Consider the following 18,576-nt stretch of genomic DNA (forward strand, 5'->3'; position numbering starts at 1 on the left):
AAAGGTGAGATGTATATGATCTGAAGAGAAACCAGACTATGTTATTCTTAATAACAATTATTTTTGAAATGCAGAGAGATGGGAAGGAGAGGGCAGAGAGAGAGAGAGAGAGAGAGAGAATTTCCCATCCACTGGTCCACTCCCCAAATGCCCATAATGGCTGGGGCTGGGTCAGGTTGAAGCCAGGAACTCAGCCCAAGTTTCCCACATGGGTGGCAGGGACCCAGAGACTTGGGCCGTCACCTCCTGCTTCCAGGGTGCATGCCAGCAGGACACAACCAGGGGCACAGCCAGGACTCACACCCAGGCCTTCTGATAAAGACGCAGGTGTGCCGAGCAGTGCCTTAACTGCTACGTCACACACCTGCCCTGTGGTTACCTCATCCTTGCATCATATAGTTGATATGTTTGCTTTCTTTTGTTCTCTTATTTCACTCTTCTTGCCTTCTTGGAGGTAACTTGAACATTTTTAAGAATTAAAATTTCTAATTCTTGTATATCACCTTGTACCATTTTTGTAGTAGTTGCATAAATGTGCATGCATAATTTGTCACAGTCTGGGGCTGACATTATGGAGTAGTGGGTAAAGCCATAGCCTGTGATGTCGGCATCCCATATGGGCACTGGTTCGAGTTCCGGCGGCTCCACTTCTGATCCAATTTTCTGCTAATGGCCAGATAAAAGTAGCAGAAGATGGCCCAAGTACTTGGGCCCCTGCCACCCAAGTAGGAGTCCTGGATGAAGTTCCTGGCTTTGGGACGGCTCATATCTGGCTGTTGCGGCCAGTTGGGAAGTAAACCAGCAGATGGAAGATACCTTTCTCTCTCTCTAACTCTTTAAAATAAATAAATAAATCTTTTTTAAAAAAAACTGTCACAGTCTGTAAGTGTGGATGCTTCACCACCTTGATGTGTGGAACACTTACCTTGAGTTTCATCCCCTTCCCCTCTCAGAATGTCTAGTAACACATCATGCAGTGTTAAGACGTCTGTTTCAACATCAAGCAGGATTTGAGAAACCCGTGACAAGAGTAGCCCTACTTTTACCTTTTCCTTCGTTTGTTTCCTCTCTGAAGTTGCAAACTTCCTTCTGTTTGCAGAACTTCTTTAGCCGTTGTTTAAGACAGATCTCTTTGTGACAAGTTCTTTTCCTCCTCCATGACCACAGAATGTTTTTATTTCCACTTCTTTTCTGCAGGATCCTCTCAACATGTGACTGGCTTGCGAGTGACAGTTTTCTGTTTCTAGTACTTCAGGGAGGTACCACTTCTCTCTGGCCGCCACGATTTCCGATGAGAAATCTGCTGTCCTTTAAGTCAGGGTGCCTTGTCCCTAATACGCGGTTTTCCTCTGGCTGCTTTCAAAACTTTTTTCTTATTTTTCAAAAGTTAAATTGTGATGTGGTCTTGGCATGGATTTCTTTGGGTTCATCCTGTTTGAGGTTCATTCATTTTCTTGAATCTGTAAGTTTATGTCTTATCAAATTGAGGGACTTTGCAGCTATTATTTCTTCAAACCAAGGTAACTTTTAAGAACATTTTAAGTTTGAGAAACATTGCTCAGGAATTGGGTTTAGGCATCCAAGAATCTCTCAAACTGTGTAAAAATGTTCTGGGTGTTCATTTTTCTTAGGAACGGGTGCACAGCTTTCACTGGGTTCCTCAACACTCACCATCAACTTGATGAAAGCATTGGTTTATGGACTTACTGGGTTGTTTTTGGTCTTCTTGGCTGTAGCAGTAAAATAAAAGCAAGCCATTCATATTTTTTCTTCCCTTGTACCACATCTGTTGAATTCTTGTGTCCCAAATATTTCTCCAACAGTTTTATGAAATATAATCACTCTGGTGAATATTTTCAGTGTGCCTAATATGTGCCAGACAAATGTCTTTAAAAATTTTCCCCTTAGTGAGAAGGAAAAGAGGTAAAATGACTTAAGAAAGATTCTGAGTAACCAAGAACGCTAGAGTGAACCTGGGACTCTCCCCTATAAAATCTGTTCCCTCCCTCTCTGAGCTGGATGCCCCAGTAACCAAACTGCCTCGCTGAATGTGTAATTCCATACACTAAACACATGGGCTCATGCAGCACGCCCGTTACTGCTGCGCTTGGCTCTGACAGTCGCTGCTTGGACTCGCCTCGTGGCCCCAGCAGGCTTGTGTCTGGACAGTTGCTGACCCCTCTGCTTGGCACAGTTCACCTCCTTTGTCACTCGCCTTCCTGAACTAGCTTCTGCTGCTCTTTGCAAGCTCACTTTGGAAGGCACAGCCTCTGGGAAGCCTTCATTCTCTCGCCTCCAAGCACTGAACTGAGTGTCCCTCCAGTGTCATCCAGGCCTGCAGTATCACGTTGTGTGCTGGTGGCCTGATGGCTCCTGCCCTCAGACGGTGAGACCTTTGGAGACTGAGACTGGGTCTTGGTTGTTTCTGTGCCCCCGGAACGTCCACGGGTACAGTGAAACGCGGGACGTCCACGGGCACAGTGAGACGCAGGACGTCCACGGGTACAGTGAGACGCAGGACGTCCACGGGCACAGTGAGACGCGGGACGTCCACGGGCACAGTGAGACACTGAACGTCCACGGGCACAGTGAGACGCGGGACGTCCACGGGCACAGTGAGACGTGGGACGTCCACAGGTACAGTGAGACGCGGGACGTCCACGGGCACAGTGAGACGCGGGACGTCCACGGGCACAGTGAGACGTGGGACGTCCACAGGTACAGTGAGACGCGGGACGTCCACGGGCACAGTGAGACGCGGGACGTCCACAGGTACAGTGAGACACTGAACGTCCACGGGCACAGTGAGACACGGGACGTCCACGGGCACAGTGAGACACGGGACGTCCACGGGCACAGTGAGACGCGGGACGTCCACGGGCACAGTGAGACGCGGGACGTCCACGGGCACAGTGAGACGCGGGACGTCCACGGGCACAGTGAGACACTGAACGTCCACGGGCACAGTGAGATGCGGGACGTCCACGGGTACAGTGAGACACTGAACGTCCACGGGTACAGTGAGACACTGAACGTCCATGGGCACAGTGAGACACTGAACGTCCACGGGCACAGTGAGATGCGGGACATCCACGGTCACAGTGAGACGCGGGACGTCCACAGGGCACAGTGAGACGCGGGACGTCCACGGGTACAGTGAGACACTGAACGTCCACGGGCACAGTGAGACATGGGATGTCCACGGGTATAGTGAGACACTGAACGTCCACGGGTACAGTGAGACACGGGACGTCCACAGGTACAGTGAGACGCAGGACGTCCACGGGTACAGTGAGACACAGGACGTCCACGGGTACAGTGAGACGTGGGACGTCCACGGGCACAGTGAGACGCGGGACGTCCACGGGCACAGTGAGACACTGAACGTCCATGGGCACAGTGAGACACGGGACGTCCACGGGTACAGTGAGACGCGGGACGTCCACGGGTACAGTGAGACGCGGGACGTCCACGGGCACAGTGAGACGCGGGACGTCCACGGGCACAGTGAGACACTGAACGTCCACGGGCACAGTGAGATGTGGGACGTCCACGGGTACAGTGAGACACTGAACGTCCACGGGTACAGTGAGACACTGAACGTCCATGGGCACAGTGAGACACTGAACGTCCACGGGCACAGTGAGATGCGGGACATCCACGGGCACAGTGAGACGCGGGACGTCCACGGGCACAGTGAGACACGGGACGTCCACGGGCACAGTGAGACGCGGGACGTCCACGGGCACAGTGAGACGCGGGACGTCCACGGGCACAGTGAGACGCGGGACGTCCACGGGCACAGTGAGACACGCAGAGTGCTGCCTCCACTCAGAGTTCAGTACCGAGTTCCTCACCGATGTTGCAAGTGTGCTGAGCTCCTTCAGGTGTGGTTGTGGACAGATGGTCAGGCCTCCCGCTGCAGGTTTATACCTTCCCCAGGTCCTCACCAGCACCTGTCTGTTAGTTCACTTTAGACCTTTTCTGAGAATGAGTGTAAAGGTTCTTGGCGTCCTCTGGGTAGAGCACCTCCCTCCCCAGCCGCGGAAAACATAAACAGGGACCTTGCCACTGCCCTGTGCCTCACTGCTGGAGCTATGCCTGCGCTACACTCAGTCCTGTCTTTCCCGGCAGGTGGGTGGGGGCTGCGTCTCATCCAACCTGGATCTCAGGGACGAGCAGGAGGCATTCCATCCAGGATGGCAGAATGGACTGTGATATGCGGCCATCACAACTCTACCATTGTTCACGGCTGCCACATCCGTGTCTCCTCCCCAACTTGAGTCCCTGGTCATCTTTCATTGAAAGCCAGCGTGGACTCTTTTTTGGAAAGAGAGGATTGGGCTGTTAAACAGCTTTTCAAGAGAGGACTGTGTTACTTAAACCCCTGTTTTCCTTCCTCCCAGGTACTACCTTGGCCGTCGGATGTTTATTGTTATTTCTGATCCAGACATGATCAAGCAGGTGCTGGTGGAGAACTTCAGTAACTTCACAAACAGAATGGTATGCCGACCTCTTCTGCCTATCTATGCACGGGGAATCATTCCATGACGAGGGGAGTGCATGCCAGGTCTAGTCCCTACTGGCTTTTCAAAAGAGATGTAGGAAATGAGCGGCATTTACTTTTAAGAAATGCTTCAAGAAAGCTAAAACTCAGGAGAAGTTGGGTCTAAAAGCAAGAAATGCTAAAACCAGGAGAATTTCCTAAAACTGTCTGCAAAGCCAAAAGAATCCAGAGAGCAGAAGTCCTGGAGCTCAGGCAGACCAAGCGAGGCCAACACACATCAACACGCATCAGTGGGAGAGCAGGACTTTGAGCCTCTTGTGCTCGCACGTTTCCCACAGCGTCTGCAACAGCAGAGCCTGAGGGAAGACGAGCAGCTTTCGGGGGCAAAGTCGTCCCAAGATGGGAGGAGGCACCTGTAAGGGGGCCTTGGCTGTTAGTTCAAGTCTCTGACCCACGAACCGAGGCACATGTACCCTCAGTGTGGGGATCAGACGTCCCACACTTTTTTTTCTTTGATGAGAAATCTCTGAGCATGGGAGAGTGACAGAAGATGGAAGAGATAAGGGTGGTCCATATTTTCCAAAAATGGGGAGATGGGAATTCCAGAAGAAAAGACCAAAAATCTTTTTGTTGTTTCTTGGAAAAAACCTAAAGCGAACGAATAAACAGCCGCTGTGAGAATTCAGAGAATCACTGCCAGCCATTCTGTGGGGGCAGGGAAGCACACCCCCCTTTCCATTCTCACAGAGACAGCGGTAATGGAGTCATTCTTCAAGCTTTTGCACAGCAGATGTATGGGAGGCATTGCCAGGTGTCGAGTGTAGAGACAGAAGATGTGGCCTCGCCCCAGTTTGCTCACAGACCAGTGAGGGAGGCAGACGAGCAAACAGACCAGCACAACTCAGTATGGTGGCTGCTCCCGCAGATGGGGGCAACACCTGGGAATGAGCAGGAATTTCTGTACCAGTTGAGCCATCCAGAAGGTTTTCTTTAGAGAGACGAGGACCGAGCCTGGCCATGGGCCTGGTGCTAGGAAGAGCAGGGACTCGTGCTCCATTTCCCAAGATCAGAACTCTCTGCTGCCACCGCTGTGGCCTCAGGTGGCGTTTCTGGGTGCTTCTAGGTGTCCAGGCTTAATCGGGTGCCTGGCTGCTCACCCACAATTTTCATCTTCCAGCCCCTGGTGTGTGAAACACAGGGTTCCAGGTACCACAGGGTCGCTAGAAGCAGGTGCGCTCCTGTTCTGCCACCTCCGTCACCTCAAAGGAATTGCAAAAGTTCAACTGCTTCCCCCCACACGGAGTCAGGACCCCTTCGTGCAAAGTCCCCGAGGCCTCTGTCTCATGGAGAACTTAGAGACCAAGTCTGACAGTTCTATGCATATTGTTTCTCATCAGGCCGTTCAGGGGTACTGGTTAAAGCCGGGAAGCCAGGGGTCAAGGGGTGCCAGCCCCCACGCTGCACCTGAGCAGGCAGCACGGGCGCCCCAGAGCCTGCGGCAGCTCGAGTCCACCTGGGCTGCTGAGCTGTGAGACGGGACAAGGCAGCCGTGTGTCTCTGTGGCTTCAGGTGACACCCGGAGAGCTGTTCTGGGAGGGGTTGCTGGGTGCAGGCAGACCCAACGCACACATTCGAGCAGAGGGCACCAAGTCATCTGTACACCTCCGTCATTTCTTCCACCACCACCCCCTCTCGGCCTAAGATCTCTAGGTCTGGGGTTCCAAACTCCACGGTATGGTTCCAGTTTCATCTTCTTCCACTCAGCTCAGGATTAAACCTCCAGGATGAAGCTCAGGTTCCCGTCATTCAGATCCATTGCACATGCCCCAACTTAATACCCCCTGCTCCCCAGTACAGACTGTCCCCCCAGCTGGCCTGGCCTCTCTCTCTCCAACCTGCCCCTGAACCCTGGCCCGTGTGGATGCCCCTCCTAGAACCAGAGAACACTGAGCCCGCATTTATTAGCCCTGTGAGCTTGGCAAACTTCGTAACTTCTTCCAACCTTCTGTTCCTCCTTTGGAAAATGAGGCTATTACCCTACTGGGCTGTTGTATGGCTAAAGAGGGTAATGACTCACAAACACATAATAACTAGCCCGTCTCCAACATATTCTTCGAACTAAACTGAAGCTCCACCAACTTGGCATCCTCCCCACAAGAGCAGCCATCGCCTGCGCTTGGGAAGTCCGCATTCACTTCTCACCCAGGTCACTCACACACGCACAGGAGCCACTGCAGGTGGGAGCTGTGGGAGACCCCAGCACTTGCCACTTCCCGTCTGGAATGTACCCTCTCCTCTTCAGCTTTGTTTACGGTTTTTAAGCCAATTCCATATTCATGATGAAACAACCCTTAGTGACTCGGTTTTTTAAAAACAGTCGTTAGAGTGGGATTTTCTCACAGGTTTTTGAAAGTCAAATGAAATCGGGTTCTGTGGTTCCCTCTTATCCATCTGCTTGTTTATCTGCTCCAGGAACTCCGGGAGATTAGTGAGGCGTGATTTCTCCTTACCACCACCAGCCGCCTTCCCTCTAACAAGCCCTGTTTACTTAAGTGCTGGGAGTCAGCTTCGTTATACATTCATTCAGTAAACATTAAACGCTGACTCCATGCGAGCTCCTACCAAACGGTCCCCTGTGAGACGGAAGCGCCTCGGATACTGGCTTGATACATTAAGTGAGAAGGAACTTCAAGAACGCCTGCTTTCCTTTTCCCACAGCCAGAGCCTGTCCCCGCTCAGGAAGCCAGGCCTGGGCCGTACGAGGGTTGTATGGTCAGGACAGCCTTGCCAAGACGGGTGAAGCCAGGCCGAGCCTGGAAGTTTGGGGAGAGCTGTGCGCACCCATGAGAGATGAATAGCATGCACTGGACGTGGGGTGAGGCCACGCACAACTCCCTGATGTCTATCAGCCCCGGGCAGATCTCTGAGCCCCAAACTCACCGAGAGAAATGCTCCAGAACGCTGCACTTAACGGGCTGTGGGCCGGCTGGACCCAGGGTGCCAGGCCTTCCACCTACGTTCCCAACCCCAGTATTTTGCTGCTTGTATTTTCCAATGTTCTGGTTAACACGTAACACCTGTGCACGCGTAGGGGCGCAGTGCTCCGCCACGTTTTGTCTGGAGCCCACTCACGCAGGCTACTCAGCCCTGCAGTCCGCACAATGGCCGCTGCTGCCACTCACTTTCCACAGGGACTCCGTGGGCCTCTATCTGGGCTCCGTGCTTCCTGCCATGGCTCCGCGGCGTTGGGAGCACCGCTCACTGCTCACCCCATCAATCTTCAGAGCACTTATGGAACCGCAGCTGTCCCAGCACCCGGCACTTATCTTTCCTTAGATATTTTTAATGAGCTCCTTTCCTATCAGGCGCTCAAAGGAAGCCTTGTGGACAGCTCTTTCTCATGTTATCTGTGGACATGGGAGCCGGCCCACATGACCCAGCAGAAATGGTCATATCCAGAGCTGGAGCTGCCGATTCCTGGCTCCCATCAAGGCCTGGAGCTGAGGAGCCTGTGGGAAGGGTGATAAAGCTAGGCTGGTCTTTGGTCCATGGACGGTTGGTCTACTTGCATGGGGACTTACGGGTTGTATTGAATCACTAGACCTGCTGCTTGGAGCTGTCGGTTCAGGTCCAACATGGCAGCAGGGAGAGTGAGTTGGGCTGCAGCATACGACTTCCAGGTGCACCGCTGGGCTGCAGGATGCAGGTGGGAGGTGGTGCGGTCGTACGTACGTGTATGTACAGTCTTCAGGTCCTCCCAGCGGTCACCTCCCCAGGCACAGGCCAAGCCACAGCACGGACTCACAACCGTCACATCTGAAGCCATGTCATGCATGTGGTCAGTGGTTTCATCTGGAATCATAAGCCAGTGGCCAGGCTGCTTCCTCCATTCAGCACATGGCTGCCAGGACTGCGGGCTGAGTCACTGTGAAACCACAACCCCCCTGGCCCCGGCAAGGGTGACTGAAGCTGGGAGGCCAATCAGCCCCTACATCTGTGGCAGCGCCCGCTTCCAGAGAGGCACAGGAAGGCACTGGCTTGTTCCCGGGCTCATCGGCAAGGAGGACTCTGCAGAGCTCCAGGTAGACGGGCGCTCCAGGTGCTGGAGTGGCAGGCACTGCCTTCTGGCATCCGCTCAGAGAAGGGCCTTGGCAGCTTTGCCATAAATCCTCTCCCTGCCCCTTTCGCTTGTCCCTGCACCTGGACCTGGCACTTTTCCACTGACAGATTTGGAAACTTTGTTCATCTGGAGTTCCTGGGTCTCCTTCTCTTAAATAAAACATCGACTAGTTGAAAAAAATCTTTGCTTTTAAACATAAGCAGTAAGAGTTCACTTGTGAGATGGCTGTCACGCTTGGCTGGAGACCGCACCGCTTCAGGAGAGCCGCGGGAACTTCTGTAGCTGCATGCTGCTCACATTCTAGTCCACGGGTCTGGCGAGGCAGTTCCTCCTGCAAGCACAGACAGGCTGCAGAGAGCAAGGCCCCCAGACACACAGGTGCAGCCTCTTTTGGCCTGATCCCGCTCTGCTTCGAGGGGGCGGTCTTTTCTGTGACACATTACTCTGCGTAGGAGTCCTTCCAGCCTAAGCTATAAGTGTCTCGTCCCGGGCTAAGGTGCCCACTGGGAGTCCCTGGTGACAGCCACGGTGGGGTGCCCAGCCCCTGCCCGCCTCCCTCACACCTGCTTTTCTCATGTCTTGGATACAGCGAGTCTGGAAAAGCCAGGTCCATGGAATTACATTTAATCTGCAAAGCACACTTAGCTTTGAGTTTTCAGCAACGTAGCTACGCTTGAACTTTAACATCTTTAAAGGCACTGAGTGCCTTGTGAAGCCGAGAGCGTGAGGAAATGAATCGTGTTAAGTGGTACTGATTCTCAGTGTTCAAATGTTCTTCTCTCTGCCTTGTAGAACTTCTATTTTAATTTCAAAATCTGGCTGAAAGTGACTTCATACTTCTGTCTTACTAGACTCTTGGTTCAGGGGGAGGTCATCTGTATCTTCTTACAAAAAGGAATAAATTAAATTTTGTGGTTTCTAAATTTTTTTTAAAAAATTTACTTTAGCACTTATTTGAAAGGGAGAGTTAGAGAGAGACAGAGATACAGAGAGAGACAGAGACCTTCCATCCACTGGTTTACTCCCAAAATAGCTATAATGGCCGGAGTTGGGTCAGCCCCAACCCTGGAGCCTGGAACACCATCAGGGTGTCCCACATGGGTGCAGGGACCCAAGCACTTGGGCCGTCCTCCACTGCTTTCCCAGGTACATTAGCCGGGAGCTGGATCGGAAGTGGGGCAGCCGGGACTCGACCAGTACCCATGTGGGATGCTGGTGTCACAGGCAGTGGCCTAAAACGCTTCCGCCGTGATGCCAGCCCTGAGAGTTTGTTCTTATCCTTATGCCTTCTTCTGACTTTTATGGTGGCAGGAAGAGAAATAATGTGTGAACCAAGAGATTTCTATGTATATTCTGAGAGGGTGAGAATAGGAAATGAAGCCACAGAGCAATGCCGGTCTCTCAGTGGTTGTGTTCCTGAATGTTCTGTGGAAGTCGGCTCACTGCTGAGTCCTGGCCCTCGTTCTCTTCTGCCTCAACCTCCTTGCATAACATCACGGCCTTCCCATTTTCTAAGCCATAGCCCAGCTACTACTAATGGGTTCTGGCTTAAACCTGAAGGACTGACGCCAGATTCCACGCTTGTCATCTGTTACTAGCTGTGTGTCTGCCCTCTCTAGGCCTCAGCTCCCCCAAGTGTAAAACAGGAGCACCAGGCTAGCTAGTCCCTGAGATCTGCTTAGCATCGCATTCCCTAGCGATCGTCGCCAGCAGGAGGCCTGGGGACCCACCAGTGGGCTACCAGCTGTTCTGAGCTTCGGAGGCAGGGTACCAGTTCCCGCTTAGGTCTCTTGGGAAACCTTCTTCCCAGCCAAGAGTGGCAGGTGCCACGCCAGGCGCCCCCTTGGCCTCTCTAGCACTGCTCCGGCAAGGAGCTCCACTGAGATCCACTCGAGCTCACTTCCTTGTGCAGGAAGGCCCTCACTGTTGGGTGTGAGCCGATAGGAGTGAGGCTCTGGGCATGTGGCCTCCTCCTCTTCCTCAGTAGATAGTATGCCAACATCTCTCACACAGAGCCAGAGCCTTTGTTCTAATTAGGAGAGGCCCCTTTGACTGACTGCCTGGAGCCAACTTGGCAGCCAAGTTTTGTTTAGTCCTCCCCCCACCCCAATCTAAGTCCCTGGAGCTGTAGACACGCTGGCACAACCTTACTTGGAGGCCACTGTCCCAGGCTAAGCAGAGAGGGAAGACTATGTAATCATCTTTATGACCATCTCCATCAGCAGAGTGAATGAATGAAAGGTGTCCAGTGTCATAGTAAATGGAAATGTTACTACTTTTTTTTTTTTTTTTGAGAACTATTGGCTATTTGCTCGAGACACCATGGAGATCTAGTGTCAATGTTCTTGCATGGTCCACAAGAGAGTTACTTTAAAGATTTATTGATTTATTTGAAAGGTAGAGCATCAAGGGGGTGGGGGAGGAGGAGAGAGAGAATCTTCCATCTACTGGTTCATGCCCCAATGGCCACAACAGCCAAGGCTGCGCCAGGTTGAAGCCAGGATCTTGCACCTCCATCTAGGTCTCCTATGTGGTGGCAGGGCCCACTGCCTTCTCTAGTGCATTGGCAGGGAGCTGGATCAGAAGCAGCGCACCCTAGACTTGAACCGGTACTCCACTATGGGATGTCAGTGTTGCAAGTGGTACCACAACACTGGCCCCTCACAAGGCAATCTCTTTTGGCTACAGCTTCATATTCTCTTGTGCCTTTCCCCTTTCTCATAATAATATGCACATTCAGCCACAGCCCAAAATGCAAGGCATGCCGTCTGCACCTCCCGAGAAGAGCCAGAGGTTCTCACGTGGCTACCTCAGGCCGGTGGAGGATCACCGGGCTGGCCCGTACCATGTTCAGTACATGGCTGCTCTCCCCATGCAAGCACACAATGCCAGAGTGCTGGTTTTCTTTAATAACGGCCCCTCAGGACTATGTGATTCTTCAAAGATTACGCTTAGCTGGCCTAGTAAGAAGTGAGATCTTCATTGAAGAGACAAGCATGGCTCATCTGTCCCAGAGAACCTTAGCAGTTGAGCCAGGAGGCCTCAAACCATTGCTTCTTCCAGACAGTGAATCCCAATTACTGGAGAATAACCCAAGAGTTGGCAAGACAAGGTGAAGAGCACTTGTCAGCTGTAATACTGACAAACAATGACCAACCACGTCACTCTCACACTCCAGTGAACTATGAGCTCCGTCCGCCGTCTGTCCTGGCAGTTCCAGGGCTGGCCTAGTTCTTACACAGAATAGCTGCTCCATGAATGTTCCTAACTGGAAAGCAGAGACACCGCTCACGGGGTCTAACATAAAATGTAGCGAACCCACCGAGATCTTGCCTGCTGCAGTGGAGCCACAGACTTCCAAGGCCTTGGCCAGTCCGTCCTGTAAGCGGCAGCCATCAGCTACTGCTAGTGTCCCCCAGGGAGGGCCGGAGACCGGAGCCTCCACAGATTCCGTCCTGGTGTTCATCCGCGTCCTGCCACTCATCTTCCTAAACATTCAGAGCGTGACCACGGGAGCCGAGCAAGGAAAGACAAACGGGGCCTTGGGCTGGGCTCCTGTCCCCCTGCTGCCAGCACCAACCTCGTCCCTCATCAGCAAACTCCACAGCCTCAAGCTCCTGTCTCCTTACCGCCTGCCCTCCTCTCCTCTCCAGCAACTCTCCACTCACTGCGCTCGCCTTTCCCTCCCTGCCTCACGGGGCGGGGGCAGCACAAAGGCCTGTGGACCCCACCCAGGGCCCACTCACTGAAGAAGACACAATCCTAATGAGAATTCACATTAAACGAAATGCCGCTCAGAGATGCCAGGCAGCGTGAGTGATGACCCCAGATCAAGGAGACTAACAGGAACCACGGGGGAGAAACTACAACCCACCCTGGACATGCAGCCCTCGAAGTGTGGCGACCCAGACACGTGCAAACAGGAGGAAACCCTAGTGAAACCTGTCGACGGGTTCCCGACAGACGATACCCTGCCGAGTCTTCACATCCCTCCAAAATACAGTCCATGGCTGACACTACCCCCTGGATAGCACGGTCTGACCCCGGCACACATCCCAGCAGGACCCCTCCCCGAGGCTGGAGGCTGCTCCCATCCTGGTGATGACGGCCCAACACGGCCCAGCGAGCTCGTGGTCAGTAAGGGTTCCACGTCTTTGAAATGTGAATTGTCGCAGGCCAGGTTTCTTCAATTCCATGCTCTAAACAACATTTTTAATCTAAATATGAAGCGCTATAGTTATTATCTATTGATTTTCATCTTGTTGTTTATCCAGCATTCAAATATGTCCAGATTAAATGCTTAGGGTTGGTTTTTGTTTTTTTTTTTAAAAAGATTTATTTATTTGACAGGTAGAGTTACAGAAAGTGAGAAGGAGAGACAGAGAGAAAGGTCTTCCTTCCGTTGGTTCATCTGGTTCACTCCCCAGATGGCCGCAACAGCCAGAGCTGCGCCAATCCAAAGCCAGGAGCCAGGTGCTTCCTCCCAGTCTCTGACGCGGGTGCAGGGGCCCAAGGACTCGGGCCATTTTCCACTGCTTTCCCAGGCCACAGCAGAGAGCTGGACATGAAGTAGGGCAGCCAGGACTAGAACTGGCGCCCATATGGGATGCCGGCGCCACAGGCAGAGGACTAACGACTGCACCACGGAGTTGGCCCCTTAGGGTTGTTTGGTATTTTAAAAACTGAGATTGCCTCCACACACAAGCCTGGAGTGTCGAGCTCAGTGTGTTTTTGTACACGTATGCACCCAGGGGACCACCACCCAGCTCAGCGCAGCACACTTTTCGCACCCCAGGGGTCCCTCATGCCTCTTTCCCAGTCAAGCTTCCCCACCGCCAGGGGCAGGCATTCCTCTGGTCGCTGCCACTAACCATTTGTTTTCCCTGGTCTTGACCTTCGTGTAAACGGAAACTTGGAGTACAAGTCCTTTTGTTCTGCCTTCTTTTGCTCAACCTAGTGTCTTGTGAGCTTCATTCACATCCCACATTAAAATGAATATAGTTCACTTTTTGTTGCTAACATCTAACGTATAAAGTACCAGAATTTACTCCTCTACTGTTACACATTTAGACTGTTTCCAGTTTTGCAAGACTGTGAATCATGTTGACGTGCACATACTGAGAGTGCTCCTTGGGGCATGTTCCTAGGAGCGGACCGCTAGGCCACGGGGGCAGGTGTATAATTTGGCTCTTGTGCAAGCTGCTGAGCAGTTCTCCAAAGAGGTTGAGTCCAGCTGCCTCCCACTGGTACTGAAGCGGAGTTCTAGTTGTTCTACACCTCCGCCAAAACACCGTCTTGTCATTGCTCTGTGTTTTATGTCGGCTCTGCTGGGGGCGAGGGGGAGGTGGTATTTCATTGTGCTCTTAATACACGCTGTCGGGTGAGTACAGACGTTAAGCAGCTCCTCGTGTGCTCACTGGTCATTTGCACATCCTCCACGTGACGTGCCTGTTAAGTCTGTGCCAATTTTTTAAAAGGTGTCTGATTTTTTCTGGTGGATTTAGTGTTGTTCTTCATATGGTCTTTATAAGTCTTGTCATGTAAGTTCACTGTGGGCATTTTTCCCCAGTCTTTGGTTGGCGTGCTCACTTTTAAAAAATTTTTATATATTTATTTTGCGAGAAAGAGCTTCCAATCTGTTGGTTCGCTCCCCAAAGGACTGTAATTGCCAGAGCTGGGGTAGGCTAAAGCCAGGAGTCAGGAACTCAATCCAGATATGCCTTGTGGGTGACAGGGACCCAAGTACTTGGGCCATCACCTGCTACCTCCCACGGTGTGCCTTAGTGAGAAACTGGAATCAGAAGCAAAGCTCAGGCTCAAATCCAGGCACTTCAATATGTGATGTGGGAGTTTCAATCAGAATTTTAACAGCCAGGCCAAACACCCATCCCTGCTCACTTTCTTAAATACATCCTTACTGGGGGCTTGCACTGTGGCATAATAGATCAAGCCTCTGCCTGCTGCACTGGCATCCTATATGGGTGCCGGTCCTGGCTGCTCCTTTTCCAATCCAGCTCTCTGTGTATGGCCTGGGAAAGCAGTGGAAGATGGCCTAAGTGCCTAAGTGTTTGGGCCCTTGCACCCATGTGGGAGACCCAGAAGAAACTCCAGGCTTATGGCTCCGGTTCCACTCAGCTTCAGCCATTGCTGCTACTTCGGGAGTGAATCAACAGATAGAAGACCTTCCTCTCTCTGTAACTCTACCTCTCAAATAAATAAAATATAAATCTATATATCTGTATATATAGATATCCCTTGTTAATAAAGTCCCCTCTATCAAAATTTTCTTTCACAATATTGCTTTTGTTACTATGTTTAAGAAATCTTGACTACTTCTAAGGTCACAAAGATATTCTAGAAGTTTTATTATATTACCATTTGCTATTGAGACCATGACCCATCTCCAACTAACCTCAAGATAAATTTTTTGTTTGCTTTTGATATCCAAATGCCACAGGAGCATTCATTAAAAAGAATAACCTTTCCCCACTGAATTAAACAGCACCTTTGTCATAAATCAGGAGGTCACAGACAATATGTACATATCTGCTTCTGGGCTATTCTGCTCTGTTGTTCTATTTGCTTATCTTTGCACCAATACCACACTCCCTTAAAAATTACAGCTTTATAATAAATCTTGAAAGATGGCAGTGTAATTTCTCCTGGTTGCTCGGGGTTCTTTGATCCCACTTTTATGTTCGAGTCAGCCTGTCGATTTTTGAAGAATGACATCTTACTAACACGGAGTCTTCCAAACCATGAGCATGGCCTCTACCTGTTTTGGTCTTCTAAAATTTATCTTAGCAATGTTTGGCAGGTTCAGCAGAGAGGCCTTGTTTATCCTTTGTTAAATTTGTTCCTAGGTATTTGATAGCTTTGCAATTTTTGTAAATTGTACTTTTTAATTTTCATTTTCCTGCTGTTTGTTGCCCCTTTGCAGAAATGAAATAGTCGCTTGTGTATCAAACCTGCGCTCAACAGTCCAGGAAAGTACAATATTCGTTCTGACAGTTAACTTGTAGATAGTTCCTGGATTTTCTGTGTTATAAAATTGTGTCTTCTGCAAATAGAAACAACTTTACTTCCTCCATTCCAGTTTTATGTATTTCATTTTCCTTGCCTTGTCATACTCTACAATGTCACACAGACATGGGACAGTGGACCTGCTGTCTCAGGGAGTGTTGAGCATCTCACCACTGAGTACATTATTAGCTAAAGTTTCTTCGGTAAATGTCATTTACCGGGGTGAAGAGGGCCCCTTTGTCCACTGAGAGGTGTCACCACGGATGGCATCAAATTTTAACGAAGCTTTTCCTGCATCTGTTGAGATGTTTATGCGGCCAGTTACACGGGGCCTCAGAGGGTGGCACTTCTGGAACGAGGCCCACTTGCTCTTGGTGAATCATTCCTTTCATATAGCAATGATTTCTATTAGGGACTATTCTGTTTAGGACTTTACTTCTGTGTTCGTGAGAAATATCCACCTAAAAGTTCCTTTTAAAAAAAAATTTGTTTGAAAGGCAGAGGTACGGGGGAGAGGGGAGAGGGGAGAGGGAGGAGGGAGGTTGGTTGGTCTTCATCTGCTGGTTCTCTTCCCAGATGGCCACAATGGCCAGCGCTGTGCCGATCCAAAGCCAGGAGCCTGGAGCCTCTTCCAGGTCTCCCACACAGGTGCAGGGGCCCAAGGACTTGGGCCATCTTCTCCTGCCCTCCCAGGCCATGGCAGAGAGCTGGACTGGAAGTGGTACAGTAAGGACTCAAACCAGCACCCACATGGGACACCGACGGCTTTACCCACTAAACCACAGAGCAGCCCCCACCTGTAAGTCCTTTCTTGTCTTTTCAGGTTTGGGATCAGCTTATGCTGTCTCAGGAGATGTTCCAGATAAATGCTCAATTGTGATTCCATAAACATCAATCTTTTTGACTGTGATTTCTACAAATAGTAATCATGAAAGTAACAACAGAATGTTCAGTTCCACTGAGCTAAGTGTAGAGGCCTGTGGTTCTCCACCTGATTCCAGATTGATAGAGTTCTGTCTTTGGTTGTTTGACCGGCCAGGAAGCCACCCAACGGAATTCCTCACCAACCCCTGGCTTCTCTTTCCCCATAAGAATGTCCTTGGCAAACATAAAACGCTTTGTTTCCCACATAGAGAGGTCCATCCCTCCAGCAGGGAAGAGTGAGGTCAGCGTGGCAGCATTTGTCCCTGAAGCTGCACTGACTCCCAGGGCACTTTGTTTTTTAAGTGGACTACAGTGTTATTTTCCAGGGGCTTCGCCATGCGTGCAGTCCAGTGAGGGTCCTCCGGGGACTGGCCTCTCGGCTGTGTTCTGAATGGACAAGCAAGGGAGAAAGGGGGTGAGAGAAAAGAGCTCAAGAGAAGGATGGGCTCCTGGAGAGGGGATGGCCTGGTCGAGGCGCCGACAGAGTCACCGTGTTCCTGGGACCGCTCTAAATCTTTAAATATATGAGCTCAGTGAATCATCTCACTCATTGAAAAATTCTAGGAGTCACCCTTGACTGCAGACTCCCGCCGACCCCACACCCAGTGATCAGGAAATCCTATTGACTCTGCCTCCCAAAGCATCCCAGGTCTGACCCCTTCCTGGGCTGCCACCATCCTCTCCCTCATTATGCTCCCTCATAATGGTTCTCCCTGCCTCCATCCTGGCTCCCCCAGTCTCTTCTTAACACCAAAGCAGAACGATGCCCTAAAACAGAAGTCAGCTCAAGTCACACTTCCATTCCAACTCTAGTACAGATATTCAGAGCAGCAGCTTGGAACACCCGCGTCCCACGCCAGAATGCCGGAGTTCAAGCCCTAGTTCCACCTCCAAGTCCAGGGTCCTCTAATGTGCATGTGGGGGGCAGCAGGTGATGGCCCAAGTCCCTGGCTCCCTGCTATGTCTACCAGCCCTGGGCAAATCTGAGCCCCCAAATCACCGAGAGAAATGCTCCTGTCCGGCTCCAGAACGCTGCACTTAACGGGCTGTGGGCCGGCTGGACCCAGGGTGCCAGGCCTTCCACCTACTTTCCCAACCCCAGTATTTTGCTGCTTGTATTTTCCAATGTTCTGGTTAACACGTAACACCTGTGCACGCGTAGGGGCGCAGTGCTCCGCCACGTTTTGTCTGGAGCCCACTCACGCAGGCTGCTGCAGCCCTGCAGTCCGCACAATGGCCGCTGCTGCCACTCACTTTCCACAGGGACTCCGTGGGCCTCTGTCAGGGCTCCGTGCTTCCTGCAATGGCTCCGCGGCGTTGGGAGCACCGCTCACTGCGCCCATGGCTCTGGGGACAGTGCTCCTCCTACCTCACTATCCTGCAAAGCCCAAGATAGGAAACAAAAGACAGCCCGTGCCACACAGGCCCCTCGCCTGTGTCTCAGAGGCGTCTCGAGCATGGGGGTGTAAGAGCTCCTTCAGGCTGCAGGCTGGTGGTGCACTCAGAGAGGGCGGGGGCCTGGCCATGTGGACAAGTCAGGGAGTCTGTACGGAAAATCCACGGGACAGCGCTGCAACTGTGCTCTGGGAGGAACCAGCGCCACGGCTGGGGAGAGGAGCGCCAAGGCTGGGGAGAGGAGCGGTGCGGGGAGCTGCGGGCGGGGCAGTCAGGGAGGGGCTGAGCCGATGGGGCCCTCAGCGAGGTCGACAGGTGGCGATGCGCAGGCTGACTGGTCAGCGAGGTCAGAGCCGCGGCTGAGTGCAGGATATTAGCTGAGGGGAAGGACAGCCACCAGTTGGGGCCTGGGGTAGAACAGGTTCCTCAGACTTCTCTGGCTGATCTACAGTGGGAACCACACTTTTGGTTTGGACACAGAATATGCTGACGTGCAGGTGCGCGCACACACACACACCCCCATCTAGAACAAGTTCAACAGCGAAACACCCTTGCTTCGTGGAACGCCCCCTGCACTTCCTATCCTAGTTCTTGTTCTCGCTCTATG

General features: G+C 51.7%; 1 protein-coding gene across 1 annotated transcript in view; it reads left to right on the top strand.

Moving 5' to 3' along the window:
• The window catches only part of TBXAS1 (thromboxane A synthase 1), a 180,409-nt gene that overhangs the window by 79,582 nt on the left and 82,251 nt on the right, over positions 1-18,576 (top strand). Inside the window, exon 4 of the mRNA XM_062176025.1 lies at positions 4,407-4,503. Within this exon, the coding sequence (XP_062032009.1) occupies positions 4,407-4,503 (97 nt within the window). The remainder of the gene's footprint in view (positions 1-4,406; positions 4,504-18,576) is intronic.

This window comes from Lepus europaeus, chromosome 1, assembly GCF_033115175.1.
Source record: "Lepus europaeus isolate LE1 chromosome 1, mLepTim1.pri, whole genome shotgun sequence".
In the NCBI taxonomy this organism is placed as follows: domain Eukaryota; kingdom Metazoa; phylum Chordata; class Mammalia; order Lagomorpha; family Leporidae; genus Lepus; species Lepus europaeus.